Raw genomic sequence first — 13946 nt, 5'->3', positions numbered from 1 at the left:
TATTGCCCATGTGTATATATGTGGAACAGAAATTCTTTGAAGCTAAAAACGAAAGCCTGGCTTGGCACTGGTAGCGCACACCTATAATCCTAGCTACTCAGGAGGCTGAGATCTGAGGATCTTGGTTCAAAGCCAGCCTGGGCAGGAAAGTCCATGAGACTCTTATCTCCAATTAAACACCAACAAAGCTGGAAGTGGAGCTCAAGTGATAGTGTACTAGCCTTAAAAAAAGGAGCTCACGGGATGGTGTCTAAGCCCTGAGTTCAAGCCCCAGGACTGACACGAGATAAATAAATTAAATTAAAGCCTGGGAATTTAGGCTTTCGGGAGAGGCTGAGCACCTGAGAAATCTCCCTGATATTGAGGAGTACAAAACAGGGCGTGACTGGAATATGCAGCTCACCTAACTCACCCCTGCCTTCACCCACACTAAAAAACAAAACAAAACAAAAACAAGGGAATCTAATGAAGTACAATGCTAGTTTTCTATTAATCAGCAATTTGATGTTCTTTCCAAGAAATGACATACCCAGGAAAAGATTTTAACTCCACCCAATCTATTGCTTTATTATGAATGTTCCACTCCAACTCTTGGACTAGTTCTCTCTCTCTCTCTCTCTCTCTCTCTCTCTCTCTCTCTCTCTCTCTCTCTCTCTCTCTGTCTCTCTCTCTCCCTCCCTCCCTCCCCCTTCTCTCTCCCTCTCTCTCTCTTTCTTCCTCTCTCTCTCTCTGAAGTATCATTTGTAAGTCAAAGAGCAAAATCATCATTCTCACTATCATCACATTAAAAGGTGAGCTATAATATTTTAGAATAAAGCCAGGAGCTGGTGCTTAACGCCTGTAATCCTAGCTATTCAGGAAGCAGAGACCTGGTTCAAGGTTCAGAGCCAGCCTGGACAGAAGAGTCCTCGAAACCCTATTCCCAACTGGCCAGCAAAAATATTAGAATGGAGACATGGCTCAAGTGGTAGAATACTACTTTCATGAATAAACCCAATGAGAGTGTGAGGCCCTGAGTTCAAGGCCTGGACCAGGAAAAAGAAAAGACAAAGCATGTTAGAATTAGTTATTTTGGAAAAAAATAGACTGACCTAGACTCAGCTTAATTCAACACGTAAGTTATTACCTAAATATATGTAAATATATATGTATATATGTATACATGTAAACATCCATGCAGAAATAATAGAGTTATCTATTAGATGATAACAGATAATAGCAATAGTAGTTTATTAGTAATACTATTATATTATAATAATACTATTATATCATTATAATTATATTATACTACTGTATAATAAATTATATTAATAATAGATAATAGTATTATGGCTTTTTCAGTCCTTGTCTTTTAGCTGTACATACTGAGGTTCTTATGGAAAAATACTATTTGCTTAAAACAATCTATTAAAAAATAATAGCCCCATGATGATGACTCATGCCTGTAATCCAAGCTACTCCAGAAGCTGAGATTTGAGGATCGAGGTTTGAAGCCAGTGCTAGCAGGAAAGTCCATGAGACTCTTATCTCCAATTAACCACCAGAAAACTAGAAGTAGAGCTATGGCTCAAAGTTGTAGAGCACTAGCCTTGAGCAGGAAAGTTCAGGGATAGCACCTAGGCCCTGAGTTCAGGCTTCACGAACAACAGCAACAACAACAACAATTATTATTGTTATTATTACTGAGGAATTATGTATAGGATTGCACAGAACCCAAGAGGCTGAGGCAGAGGATTTTGAGTTTGAGGTCAGCCTGGGCTACATAGTGAGTGTCATCCTCATCATCCTCATCCTCATCATCTATTGAAGGAAGATATAGAGACACCCTTAAATTAAAAGGTCATGAGTTAGTGAAACCCCTTTGAACAATTAACATGCACTTTAATAACAAAGAATATTAGGAATTTGAAAAATGTCTTGTCTGGGGCGTAGGTACTATTGGAGGGGGTGGGTGAGGGCCAGTATAGTTGAAAGACTGCAGGTACTTGTGCAAAAACGGAGCAAAGACATTTGAGACAGGTTTGGGAAGGGAAAAGGAAGACAGAAGGGAAAGTGATGGAGGAGATGATTATGATCAAAATGCATGGTAGTGAGGCGCTGGTGGATCACACCTGTAACCTTAGCTACTTAGGAGACTAAGATCTGAGAATCGAGGTTCAAAGCCAGCCCAAGCAAGAAGAGTCTATACGATTCCTATCCCCATTAAACCACCCAAAGCTCAAGTGGTAGAATGCCAACCTTAAGCAAAAAAAAACTAAGGGACAGTGACCAGACTCTGCTTCCAAATCCCAATATGGTACCAACAAAAAAAAAAATAAAGCATTGTGTACATAAATGGATATGTTAAAAATGAATCCCGCTATACAACTAATAGATGCTAATAAAAATAGTTTAAACCATGAAAAAAGTTGAGAACAATTTTTTAAAATGTATGAGTTGATCATTGTTAAAGTCGAGTCACAAGTAAACAGTCATGTCATTCTGCATATATTTAAATTCATACATTGTATATACAAGTGTATAAGTGTACATATAAATGTACACACTTAAAAGTTTCCATACAAAAACAAACGGGTGTACATGCATACTCAGGTAAATATGTTTGGAGCAAATGCCCTTGTTTGGCAGAGTGTGTAGAAATGAGTCCCAAGAAACCCTGTGGACATGCAAATGCAAGGATGCTCAAGTCTCTGACATTTGCACACTCGTCTCTGTGGACTTTCTGTCACCTCTAGATTAATTACCTGAAAATCACAGTCTGTGTCACCACAAACACCTGTCACTTAACCATGAAGGCAGGTTCTAAGTAATACGCCATTAGACAGTTTTATCGTCATGAGATCATAAGATGGACTTGCATAAACTCAAACACTACTGAGTCAGCAGGTAAGGGAATCACGGGCTCATGAAGGCTCTGTGCAGTCTGTTGGTTAGCCTAAAAATAAAAGCTCAGGGGTCATTATGTCGTGCATGACGGTAGTTGTCATACAGTGTTTTTTTGTTTTGTTTTGTTTTATTGTAAAAATACTGTACAGAGGGGTTATATTTACATGGGCAAGATAATGAGTACATTTCTTATCAAGCATTGTAGCCTCCTCCTTTATTTCCCCTTCCCACCCCATCCTCCCCCCAGTCCCCCACCCAACCCTCCCCCCCCCACCAAAGTTGTAAAGTTCGTTTTCGACATAATGACTTGTACATCTCATTGTTGCAATGGGTCCACCTGTATCCCTATTTAAACGATTTGTTTTTTCCCTTCCCCTCCACAAATTATGCCAACATCAAATACAGTGAAAGCAGGGGTTATTCTGTTGGGGAGGGACATACAAAGCAACAAAGAAATAATCTTATAAATGTGTTAGAAACAATCACATGAAAGAAAAAAAAAACATTTGAATACATATCTTAGGGTTTATTTCTCTAACATCAACTTATGTGATCTTTTCTGCTTGACTCAGACATATACTAGTTATTGCAAATAAGGGAAACCATGGGACCTATGTTTCTTTGGGCCTGGCTTACTTCACTTAATATAATTTTTTCCAAGTCTTTCCATTTCCTAACAAATGGGGCAATGTCATTCTTTCTGATGGAGGCATAGAATTCCATTGTGTATATATACTACATTTTCTTGATCCATTCATCTACTGAGGGGCATCTGGGTTAGTTCCATATCTTAGCTATGGTAAATAAGGCTTCAATAAACATAGTTGTGCTGGTAGCTTTAGTATGGTCTTGTTTGTGAACATTCGGGTAAATGCCCAAAAGTGGGATTGCTGGGTCATAGGAGAGCTCTATGTGGAGTCTTTTGAGGAACCTCCATACTGCTTTCCAAAGTGGTTGAACAAGTTTACACTCCCACCAACAATGCAATAAGATTCCCTTCTGTCCACATCCCCTCTAGCATCTGTTGTTATTAGAGTTCTTGATTATAGCCATTCTAACTGGAGTGAAGTGGTATCTCAATGTTGTTTTAATTTGCATTTCTTTTATGGCTAGAGAGATTGAGCATTTCTTTATGTGTGTATTGGCCATCCTTCTTTCTTCTTCAGAGAAGTTTCTCTTTAAGTCTTTATCCCACTTATTTATTGGTCAGTTGTTTCTTTGAAGATTTGTTGTTGGGGGATTTAATTTTTTGAGTTCCAGGTATATTTTAGATATGAGACCCTTGTCCGTTGTATGGCTAGTAAAGATCTTCTCCCAATCCGTGGGCTTTCTATTAATCTTACTAGCTATGTCCTTCGCCATGCAGAAAGCTCTGCAATTTCATGCTGTCCTATTTGTCCAACCTTTCTTTGATTTGTTGTGTTTCTGGGTCTCTATTAAGAAAATTTGGGCCTGTGCCAAGGAGACCTAGGGCTTCTCCTATTTCATTCTGTAATGTTTTCAGAGTGTCTGCTTTGACTTTGAGGTCTTTGATCCATTTGGAGTTGATTCTGGTGCAGGCTGATATATAAGGATCTAGCTTTAGTTTTCTACAGGAGTTTAACCAATTTTGCCAGCACCATTTACTTTCTTCCATTCTATTTTTTTAGCTCCCTTATCGAAGATTAGATAGCTATAGGTCTGTGGGTTCATTCCTGGGTTTTCAATTCTATTCCATTGGTCCTGAGGTCTATTCTTGTGCCAGTACCAAGCTGTTTTGATTACTATGGCTTTGTAGTAGAGTTTGAAATTTGGTATTGCTATTCTTCCAGCACTTTTCTTTCTCATACAGTGTTTTGTCAGGAAATCATGATAAGAAAAAAAATATGTGATGTGTTCAGCATCACATGTGTTTGGATATTTTTGTTCTGTGCTTGCACTCTACCACTTGAGCCACAATTCCACTTCTGGTTTTTTGGTAGATTATTGGACTTTTTCCTGCCCAGGCTGCCTTGGAACCATGATCTTCATATCTCAGCCTCCTGAGTAGCTAGGATTACAGGCCTGAGCCCCCAGCACCCTGCTAACCTGACCTTCTCATCTTGACCCTTAGCAGGCCACTTTTTTGAACCATGATGGGCATGCATATTATGGTGCTCTAGAGCATTTAGGACCCTTAGAAATGATCCTCAGACAAATGTTCATTCTACAGATGAAGCAATTCATTTCCTTTGCCACATTGAACCTTGCAGTAGTGGCGGAGGGAGACATTCTTAGCTCTCCATTGCCCAAACCCAGCCATGCCCCAACTGTCAGGAAAGAGAGTGGATAGTTATACTTCCTAGGGCACCTGCCTGTTTTATCACAACACAATATGTGTGTGCACACATGTGCATGCACGTGCATGCCATACCACTTGAGCTATAGCTTTACCTCTGACTTTATTGGTAGTTTATTGGAGACAAGAATTTCATGGACTTTCCTGCCCTGGCTGGCTTCCAACTATGATCCTCAGATCTCAGCTTCCTGAGTAGCTAGGATTACAGGTGTGAGCCACTAGCTTCCAGCAACCCTGATTTTTCCTGTCTTAGGTAATTGCTTCACTTGGTTTGCGGGGGGGGGGGGGGGGGGGGGGAATGTAATATAAAACATTCTTTCCATTTCTTTTTATTTGTCCCTATGGCCTTTTTAGCTCTAAATGATCACTATCCTGTACTCACAAATAAATGTGCCCAAAGCTGCACTTACTCCAAAAATACCTTTGAAAGGAATAATTGGTAAATGTAGCTACCCACTCCTGGCATATCGTTTTAGCATACATTTTTAAATGGAGGTAAATGTTTTACATTTCCCTGACAAAATGAGGAGGGGGTTTGGTAATGAGGTTTTCTTATCTGGAACAGGTTATCCTGTGCCAAGGTGAAGCCCAGAACAACATCCATTTCTTTCAATGTTCAGCTTGGGAAAACAAAGTTCAATTATAGCCAGGCAGCCATACCCAGGGTTTGGCTCAACAGGGGACCGTGCAAATTAGATGGTGTTTAGGAAGGAATTTGGGAGTAAGACAAATCTCCCTTTTTGCAGAGTGCTCTTCCCAGCTTGCCTGCTCATGAACAGGTTCTTAGAGAGAAAGAATAAATTGACAACCAGCCCTGTATACATTTTTATCAGATTGTTCATGTCTGTTTTTCTTCCTTTCATAGATGGATGACTCCGGGGAAGACATAGACCAAATGTTCAGCACTTTGCTGGGGGAGATGGATCTTCTGACCCAGGTAAGCTTTCCTTCTTCACCTTCAAATTAGAGGGGAACATAGCCCACAGAATTTGATATTAATATGACAAGAATGTAGTCTCCAAAAAGCTGGAGCTGCCTAGAGCTCAGGCCTGTAATCATATCTACTCAAGAAGCTAAACTCTGAGGATCATGTCTGTGAGACTCTTATCTCCAACTAACCACCAAAAAACTGGAAGTAGAGCTGTAGCTAAAGTGGTAGCCTTGAGCAAAAAAAAAATATGCTCTGGTACAGCACCCAGGCCCTGAGTTCAAGCCCCAGAACTGGCACAAATAAATAAATACAGACATAAAAGTAAATAAATAAAGCAAGCTGGAGTTTGACATTATCACAGTCCTGGTAGAACTGTGACAGTGATGGAAAATTAATAAAGCTTTTTCCTGATTTCACCCTTGTGAGTTCAGTTAATTTAATATGTCAGTCACACTAGCATTCTCTAATAGCATTGCGTATGACTACCATACTCAATGGAGAAAGGCAGCCAGGCAACCACCACTGCTGAGACCAGCTGAGACAATGACATCATCTTCAGTAAAGACTCATTCCAGCCTTTGAGGAAGTGCTCTGTGTTAAAGGATCTGAGTGGGAATGATGGTAGCCTCCTGAGTGGACCAGAAGAACTCAGTCCCCTCAAAAGAGCATGGAAGTCATTCCACATAGACAGCCACTCAGCAAGGCAGGACACTACGACCTGATGGCCCTCACTGGTCACCCCGTTGTCAGGTCAACCAGTGCCCAGCAGCCACTGATCCAGGTCACAATCTGATAAGCTTGGTGTATCTTGTAATGTGCCCAGAAGTACTTCCTTGATTGGCAGAGAATTCAGGTCATTACTTCCTGTGCAAAATATCCAAGAAAGAATAATGTAGTCTTCTACCATGAGATAGGGATCCTGAGTTTTTAACCTGCATTTTTGGGGGCCTGTGTTTTGGAAGATCTTTAATTTTAATTAGCATGTAGTTTCTGTGGAGGCATGTGAGCTGATGAAAGGTGTTAAAATGTAAGCGTATTTCCATATATGAGAACTTGGTTCTTCTCCCATAGAGATAAGAGTTCTGATGAATCACTGTGGTCATTCACTCTCTTCAGAAGCCAGTGGGAGGAAAGACCATCCTGATTGGTCAGAGACTGGGATTTTTCATCACACTTCAGCCTGTTAGTATAGCTCAAGAGCAGGAAGTAGCTATCACAAAGTCTCTTGGACCTACCCTAGTCCTACCCTTTGAGATTTTGTTCTTTCTTTGTTATGTGGGTATTGTCCTAGAGTTTATTTGGATAATACATCTCTCCCAATAACTCCCAAGGGTTAGGGAAAGGGAAAGGACCTACCTGTGCTCAGATTTAGCATCAGTTCTTCAGTTTGACCATTATCAACTTACCTTTTGAGATTACTGGCTGTTTTCACTGTATTTGATTCCAGTGCCCTGCATCTTGTAGATACATTTTTCTAATTTTGGCAGAGGAAGTGAAATAGCAAAATGCTGAAATAAGGATGCAGGCTGACCCATTGTAACAATGAGATGTACAAGACTCTGTTGAAAACGAACTTTACAACTTTGGGGTGGGGGGAGGAGTTGGGGAGGTGGTGAAGGAAGGGATGGTAGGGGAAAAACAAAGGAGGAGGTAACAATGCTCAATAGGAAATGTACTTGTTACCTTACTCAAGTAACTGTAAGCCCTTTGTACAGTATTTTACAATAAAAATATATTCAAAAAATTAGGATACAGTTGGGGGCTAAGATGTAACTTAGGATACTAATTGAGCATATTATAAAGCCCCAGGTTCAAACCCTAGAACCACACACTTATACAAAGTATTTTTCTTTTGAAATAACTTCAAGCTTACAGAAAAGTTAAAAAAAAAAAACAGTACAAGGGGATGGGAAGGTGGCTCAATGGTAGAGCACTTGCCTTGAGCTGAAGAGCTGAGGGACAGCGCCCAGGCCCAGAGTTCAGGCCCCATGATCGGACCAAAAAAAACAGCACAAGGACACTATTTTTCCCCAGCTTTCCTAAGGGTTAATGATATACTATCCTGTGCATTATCATTCTCTGTCACTTGATAAAGGTGGCATGCATCCTATATAAGTGAAAACATAACATTATTGAATCAATTTCAATAGGATAACACATCTGGGAAATTTTTCAAAAACTGCACTTCACCATATCTTTATACAGCCAGTGAGTTCCAAGAATCAAAGATGTAAAAATATGAAATATAAACAGGAGAAAACTTAGAAGTAATATTGATATAAAACAAAGTCAGCTTTCTCAAGCAAATTATAACAGAGAAGCCATAAATTAATAACCTATTTTAAAATGTTTTTAATTTTTTTAGGTAGTTAAAAAATAACTTTCAGATCATAATAATGCCAAAACAAACAAACAAAAACAAAAAATTTCTAGGCTGAGGGGTGTAGCTCCGTGGAGCAGCATTCATCTCGTATGCCCAGGGCCACTGATCCAACCCCAGCACTAATCAAAACACTCCCTTATTTCTTGGTCACCATTGGAAACCGCCAACGCATTAAATTATTGTTCTGAAATGTGCAAATAGAGAAAAATCAAGTGTTGAGTTTAGCTTCTTTATGATCCTCCTTACACTATTCTTTGGAGCAAATTATTTATTAGAGAAAGTTCTTTCTAGAAAAATTCCAGTTAGGCACTGGAAAGGAACAGAGTGGGAGTTATCAGCAGGCAAGTTCCATGGAAATGCACTTCAAGCATATGGTTGTCAAAGGGTTGATAGAAACCAGCTCTAGGAAACTTCAGTCATTTGCCTTCATGGAAAATGCCAAAATTACAATCTTGTTTTGTATGATTAGTTTCTTAATCTTTCCCTTTAATCAATTTTTAAATTAAACTAAAGCCAATTTGATGCTCTCATTTAATTTTTTTCTTAATAAACGTTCAAGTGGATGCAAGGCCATTTGCATTTTAAATAGTTATGCCTTTGTATAGCACCTTATTTCACAGGCCTCACCAGACACAGAGAGGAAAGCATTGCATGCTTCATTTCATTTGGGCTTTGAATAACTTTTTACCACTAACAGACTTCTTTTGGAAAATCAGTTCCTCTGCCTACCCCCACCTCAGCTTACTAGAATCTTGTTTTATTACAAATTCAAATTGGTTTCTTTCTTAGCTTTCTTTCCTTCTCTCTCTTTTTTTCTCTTTTTAGTTCTCTTTATTTTTCCTTTCTCGCTTGCTCTCTCTCTCTCTTTTTTGGCAGTACTAGACTTTGGAGTTTAAACTCAAAGTCCTATACTTGTTAGGCAGGTGTTCTACCTCTTGAACCATGCTACAAAGCCCTTTCATGACTCTACTTATTTTTGAAGTAGTATCTCACCTTTTTCCATACAGAGTAGCTTGGACCTTTGTCACCTTACCTATAGCCTCCTAGATAGGTAGGATCACAGATGTAAACTACCAGGCCTAGGCTATTAATTGAGATGGGGTTTCACTAACTTTTGGCCTGGGCTGACCCTGAATTGTGATCCTCCCAATCTTGCTTCCCAGGTAGCTGAGATTCTAGCTGAGCCAACACATTTGTATTTGTGTATTAACATTTTGCTAAGAGAACTACTTCTAATTTCATTAAATAGCACAATAAATTATATTCTGAGATAAAATTAATTGGTTCTACTGAGAGGTAGACAGCAATAACACTAAAACACAAATTCATTTTTTTGTATTTCCTTTCACTAAATTTTTTGTTTTGGTGTTTTTTCTATTGTTTATCCATCATGTTTTCTTCTCTAGACAATATTTTACATGTTTATTCTGTTTTTAAAAATGAATTCTCAAGTCATGGCCACCCTTCATTTTATACTTGATTCTTACTTGGTAGGATTGAATTCTTTTAAATTTCTTGATTTTTTTCGTGCTTAAAATTGATTATGCTTCATTAGGTATCTATGGCTCACACCTATAATCCTAACTAATCAGGAGCCTGATGTCTGAGGATCACAGTTCAGTACCAGCCCTGGCAGGAAAGTGCAGAAGACTCTTATTGCCAATTCACTACTCAAAAGCCAGAAATGGAGCTGTGGCTCAAGTGATAGAGCACTAGCCTTGAGTACAGAAGCTCAGAGACAGCATCCAGGCCTTGGGTTCAAGTCCCAGGATCAGCACACACACACACACACACACACACACACACGATTATGGTTCATTTATTTTTGAGTATATATTTATTTGTTTCCTCCAGAAAATTTTCTGAACTGGAATGTTTTTTACCAAGTCAGATGAACATCAAGGGATATATTTAGTCATAAAAACACACTTCTCACAACACAATGGCCTTGAATAGGTACATTGGAATGTCATATAGCTTTAAATCATATAAAAAGTCAGTTATTTCCACATAAGAATAACATTATGTGCAAAAACTAATAAGTGATTCTGTCCTGATTTCTTCTCTTTTTTTCAGTGCTGGGGATCAAATTGAGGGCTTCAGACATACTAGGCAAGACTACCACTGAGCTATATCTCAATCCTATATAATCTCTTTTTAAGAAGTCTTATTAGATAAATATAAAAGCCTAACATGTTACCATATAATGGCAGATTACATCTTGGACCATTTTTCTACTCCAAATGACCAGATATTTCTTTCTTTGATGCCATTACATATGTCTTTGTAAGATTATATGTAGTATATGTGTTCGTTATTATAAGAAATTTTCTTCATTGCTTACTAAAATTAACCATCTCCTCATTATCTTCAGTTAAAATGCTCTGTTTCAAAATGTTTCTTGGAGAATCATTTTTTTAATTGTAATTTGCTATAGGAGAGATACCACATAAAACATTTTCAGGTAAGAACCTGCAGAGAATTAAGAGAAAACATGGTGAATTATGGATGCTTTGGTGCTTGCTGTTTAACATGTACTACAGAAACATTGGTATGTTAACTCTTTGGAACTGTTTCAGAGTTTGGGAGTGGACACTCTCCCTCCTCCTGAACCTAAACCAGCCAGCGCTGAATTTAACTACACTGTGGGCTTCAAAGATTTAAATGGTAAGCATAACAAATTACTTTTCTCAAGTAATTTGAAATCATTATGATGACTCAAATCAGTGTCACAATTTGAGTATAAAATGTAAGGTTCTTGGACATCATGATAATCAGAGTTCAGAATGTATTTTACTGTGTCTAGATTAAATTAAAGTCAATTGGATTGAGGTAGAACAATGGAAGAGGTTACACTGATCGAGATGGATTGTACTCATAAATGGACATGTTGAATTGAAACTCCTTTGTACAACTATTTACAAATAATAATAAAAAATAAAATTATAATTTAAAAGTCAGAAATTTTCTTATGACAAGGAACTCCATCTGCATATGTGAAAAGTCTCAAAAATGTCCTTTTAAAAAAAAGGTGAGAGTTTCTTCTTATTACTACAGAATAGCGTAATATTAATAAGAAAATGATCTTCAAGGATAAAATTTAATTTTCCATTTCATGATGATGGATGACTTTTGATAATACATTAATAATTCAATATACAATTTGTTTAAAATATAATACACCTTCATTTATATATCATATACTTTATATGCAATTTACTGTGTGACATTTTTAATTCTCCCTAAGAGTGACACTATTGACATTATTAACAAAGGTCTTATTTAGTATAGAGAGAATGTCAGTTCACTTGCTATTCAAATTATAAAAAGTAATCACTTCAAGACTTGGACTGGAAATATTGAAGAAGATCTATCAAATATTTATAGTGCTACAAAGAGTGTGGGGAATAAAGGGAGAAACTCAATTCTGGAAATCCAGAGTTCCAAGTTTATTTTTATCCCTCCCTGAGTTTCTTTGTTTCTACATTTTCAGTCATGTTTTGATTAACCAGTTGACACCCATGACTGATTCTCTATATGATAGAACATGTCTTTTGAGTTTGCCTTCTTCCTACCTATATTCTTTTCTATTTACCACATACGCTTATGATTCCTGCCAGTCAATGCCACCAAGAGAGTCAGTTGCTGAAGTTTCAGAAACGAATGTACTTAAGTTGGGTATGGTCGCACTCACCTGTAATCCCAGCAGTGCTCAGGAGGCTAAGGCAGGAAGATCACAAGTTCAAAGACCCGCCTGGGTTACATATGATCAATATAATAAGCTAACATAAGTTAATTTTTGTCTTTCAAAAACACTGTGTATATCCCCTAAAGGAATATAAAACACAGTTGGTTACAGTCCGCTTCCTTCCAGAAATATTTATCCAAATGCCCGGGCAGCCCTCACTTTCCATGCTTTCTCTAGCTTCCACCCTCTCCTACTTTTCTAAAACCCTAGGTCAGATCTTGCAATAAAATGACAAAGAATCCCTGACTTAACAGCTGTTCCTATTCTTTAATTTGACTTTATAGCTATTTATAAGGTATCTCTATGTAGAACATATTTTGTCCTTTTCTTTTCTTCCTATTGGAAACTCCCTCAGATCTCATTCAGTAAATGCAGCGCTAATAATTTCAGGTATCACCATGCCTGGGTGTTTGCTCCTGAATACAAAATGTTTTCAACCTTTTCCATTATGGTAACATCTAGAAATGATGATTTGGGAGCTGGGAGCCAGTGGCACATGCCTGTAATACTAGCTACTCAGGAGCCTGAGAGTTGAAAATCCTAGTTCAAAGCCAGCTCAAGCAGGAAAGTCTACGAGACTCTTATCTCCAATGCACCAACAAGAAAGCCAGAAGGGATGTTGTGGTTCAACTGATAGAGCACCATCCTTGAGCAAAAATAAGCTAAGGGACAGTGCCTAGGCCCTGAGTTCAAGCCCCAGTACTAGCACACAAAAAAGTAACTTTTTAAACATGATTGTCCACTATGCAATTATTACCATCAAAATGATCAGCTTTTATTATTTCTAGGGGCAAACAGTTGGCTTTTATCAGTCATGTGATTTTCCCTCCCAGAATCCCTCAATGCACTCGAAGACCAAGATTTAGATGCACTCATGGCAGATCTGGTGGCAGACATAAGAGAGGCTGAGCAGAAGACTATCCAGGCACAGAAAGAGACTGCTCAGCATCAGCACCCCTCAGCGCCTCTGGAGGCCTCCAGTTATGGCGGCGCTGCCTCTGCTGATTATGGAATGCCCACTGCGAGGACTGTTAGCCAGTATGAAAATGATCTGCCACCCCCACCGGCTGACCCCATGTTGGACCTGCCACCACCTCCGCCACCTCCTGAACCTCTTTCTCCGGTAAGTGAGAGGGACAGACATGGAAGAACCATTGATTTCTGTGATGTGTCATCTTCGGCCTCCTTTGAAGTGATTGTTACATTCATATGTCTGTAAGCTTGTATGCCCAAAGCTTTGAGCTGCTACAACCAGGGCTGCCGAGCATGCTTATTGCAAAGTAAGAGCTCCCATGAACAAGAAGCAAAGATGGCGGCCCAGTCTGTCTTCTGTTGCTATACCTAAATGCCAGGAAATAGGTCATGTATAAAGAATAAAAGCTTATTTGGCTCCCAGTTCTGAAGGCCAGATATCAAACAGGGTGATACAAACATCTCCTGCTGCATCGTAAGATCTCCAAAGCAATGGTGCTCAACAGCATCACTGCCTTGATATTCCATTCAACCTGGGGTTCATGAATCCTGCCCTTAAGACCTAATAACCTTTTTAAAAAATCCCACCTGGTTCCCCTTGTAGTAACTCACAAAGGATAGTAAATTTCAACTTGAGTTTCGGTGATGACATTCAATTCAGGGTACAGAAAGAATATAAAGAAGGGTTGGCATGCTTTTACATATACTT

The 13946-nt window shown here is 38.7% G+C and overlaps 1 protein-coding gene across 1 annotated transcript in view; it reads left to right on the top strand.

The window, feature by feature from the left end:
• The window catches only part of LOC122113312 (amyloid beta precursor protein binding family B member 1 interacting protein), a 92012-nt gene that overhangs the window by 34334 nt on the left and 43732 nt on the right, over window positions 1–13946 (top strand). Inside the window, 3 exon segments of the mRNA XM_042686306.1 lie at window positions 6069–6140; window positions 11097–11184; window positions 13099–13388. Coding sequence (XP_042542240.1) covers window positions 6069–6140; window positions 11097–11184; window positions 13099–13388 — 450 coding nt within the window.

This window comes from Dipodomys spectabilis, unplaced genomic scaffold (assembly GCF_019054845.1).
Source record: "Dipodomys spectabilis isolate Male_0828 unplaced genomic scaffold, ASM1905484v1 ptg000096l, whole genome shotgun sequence".
NCBI lineage: Eukaryota > Metazoa > Chordata > Mammalia > Rodentia > Heteromyidae > Dipodomys > Dipodomys spectabilis.
This window is presented reverse-complemented; position numbering and strand designations above follow the sequence as displayed.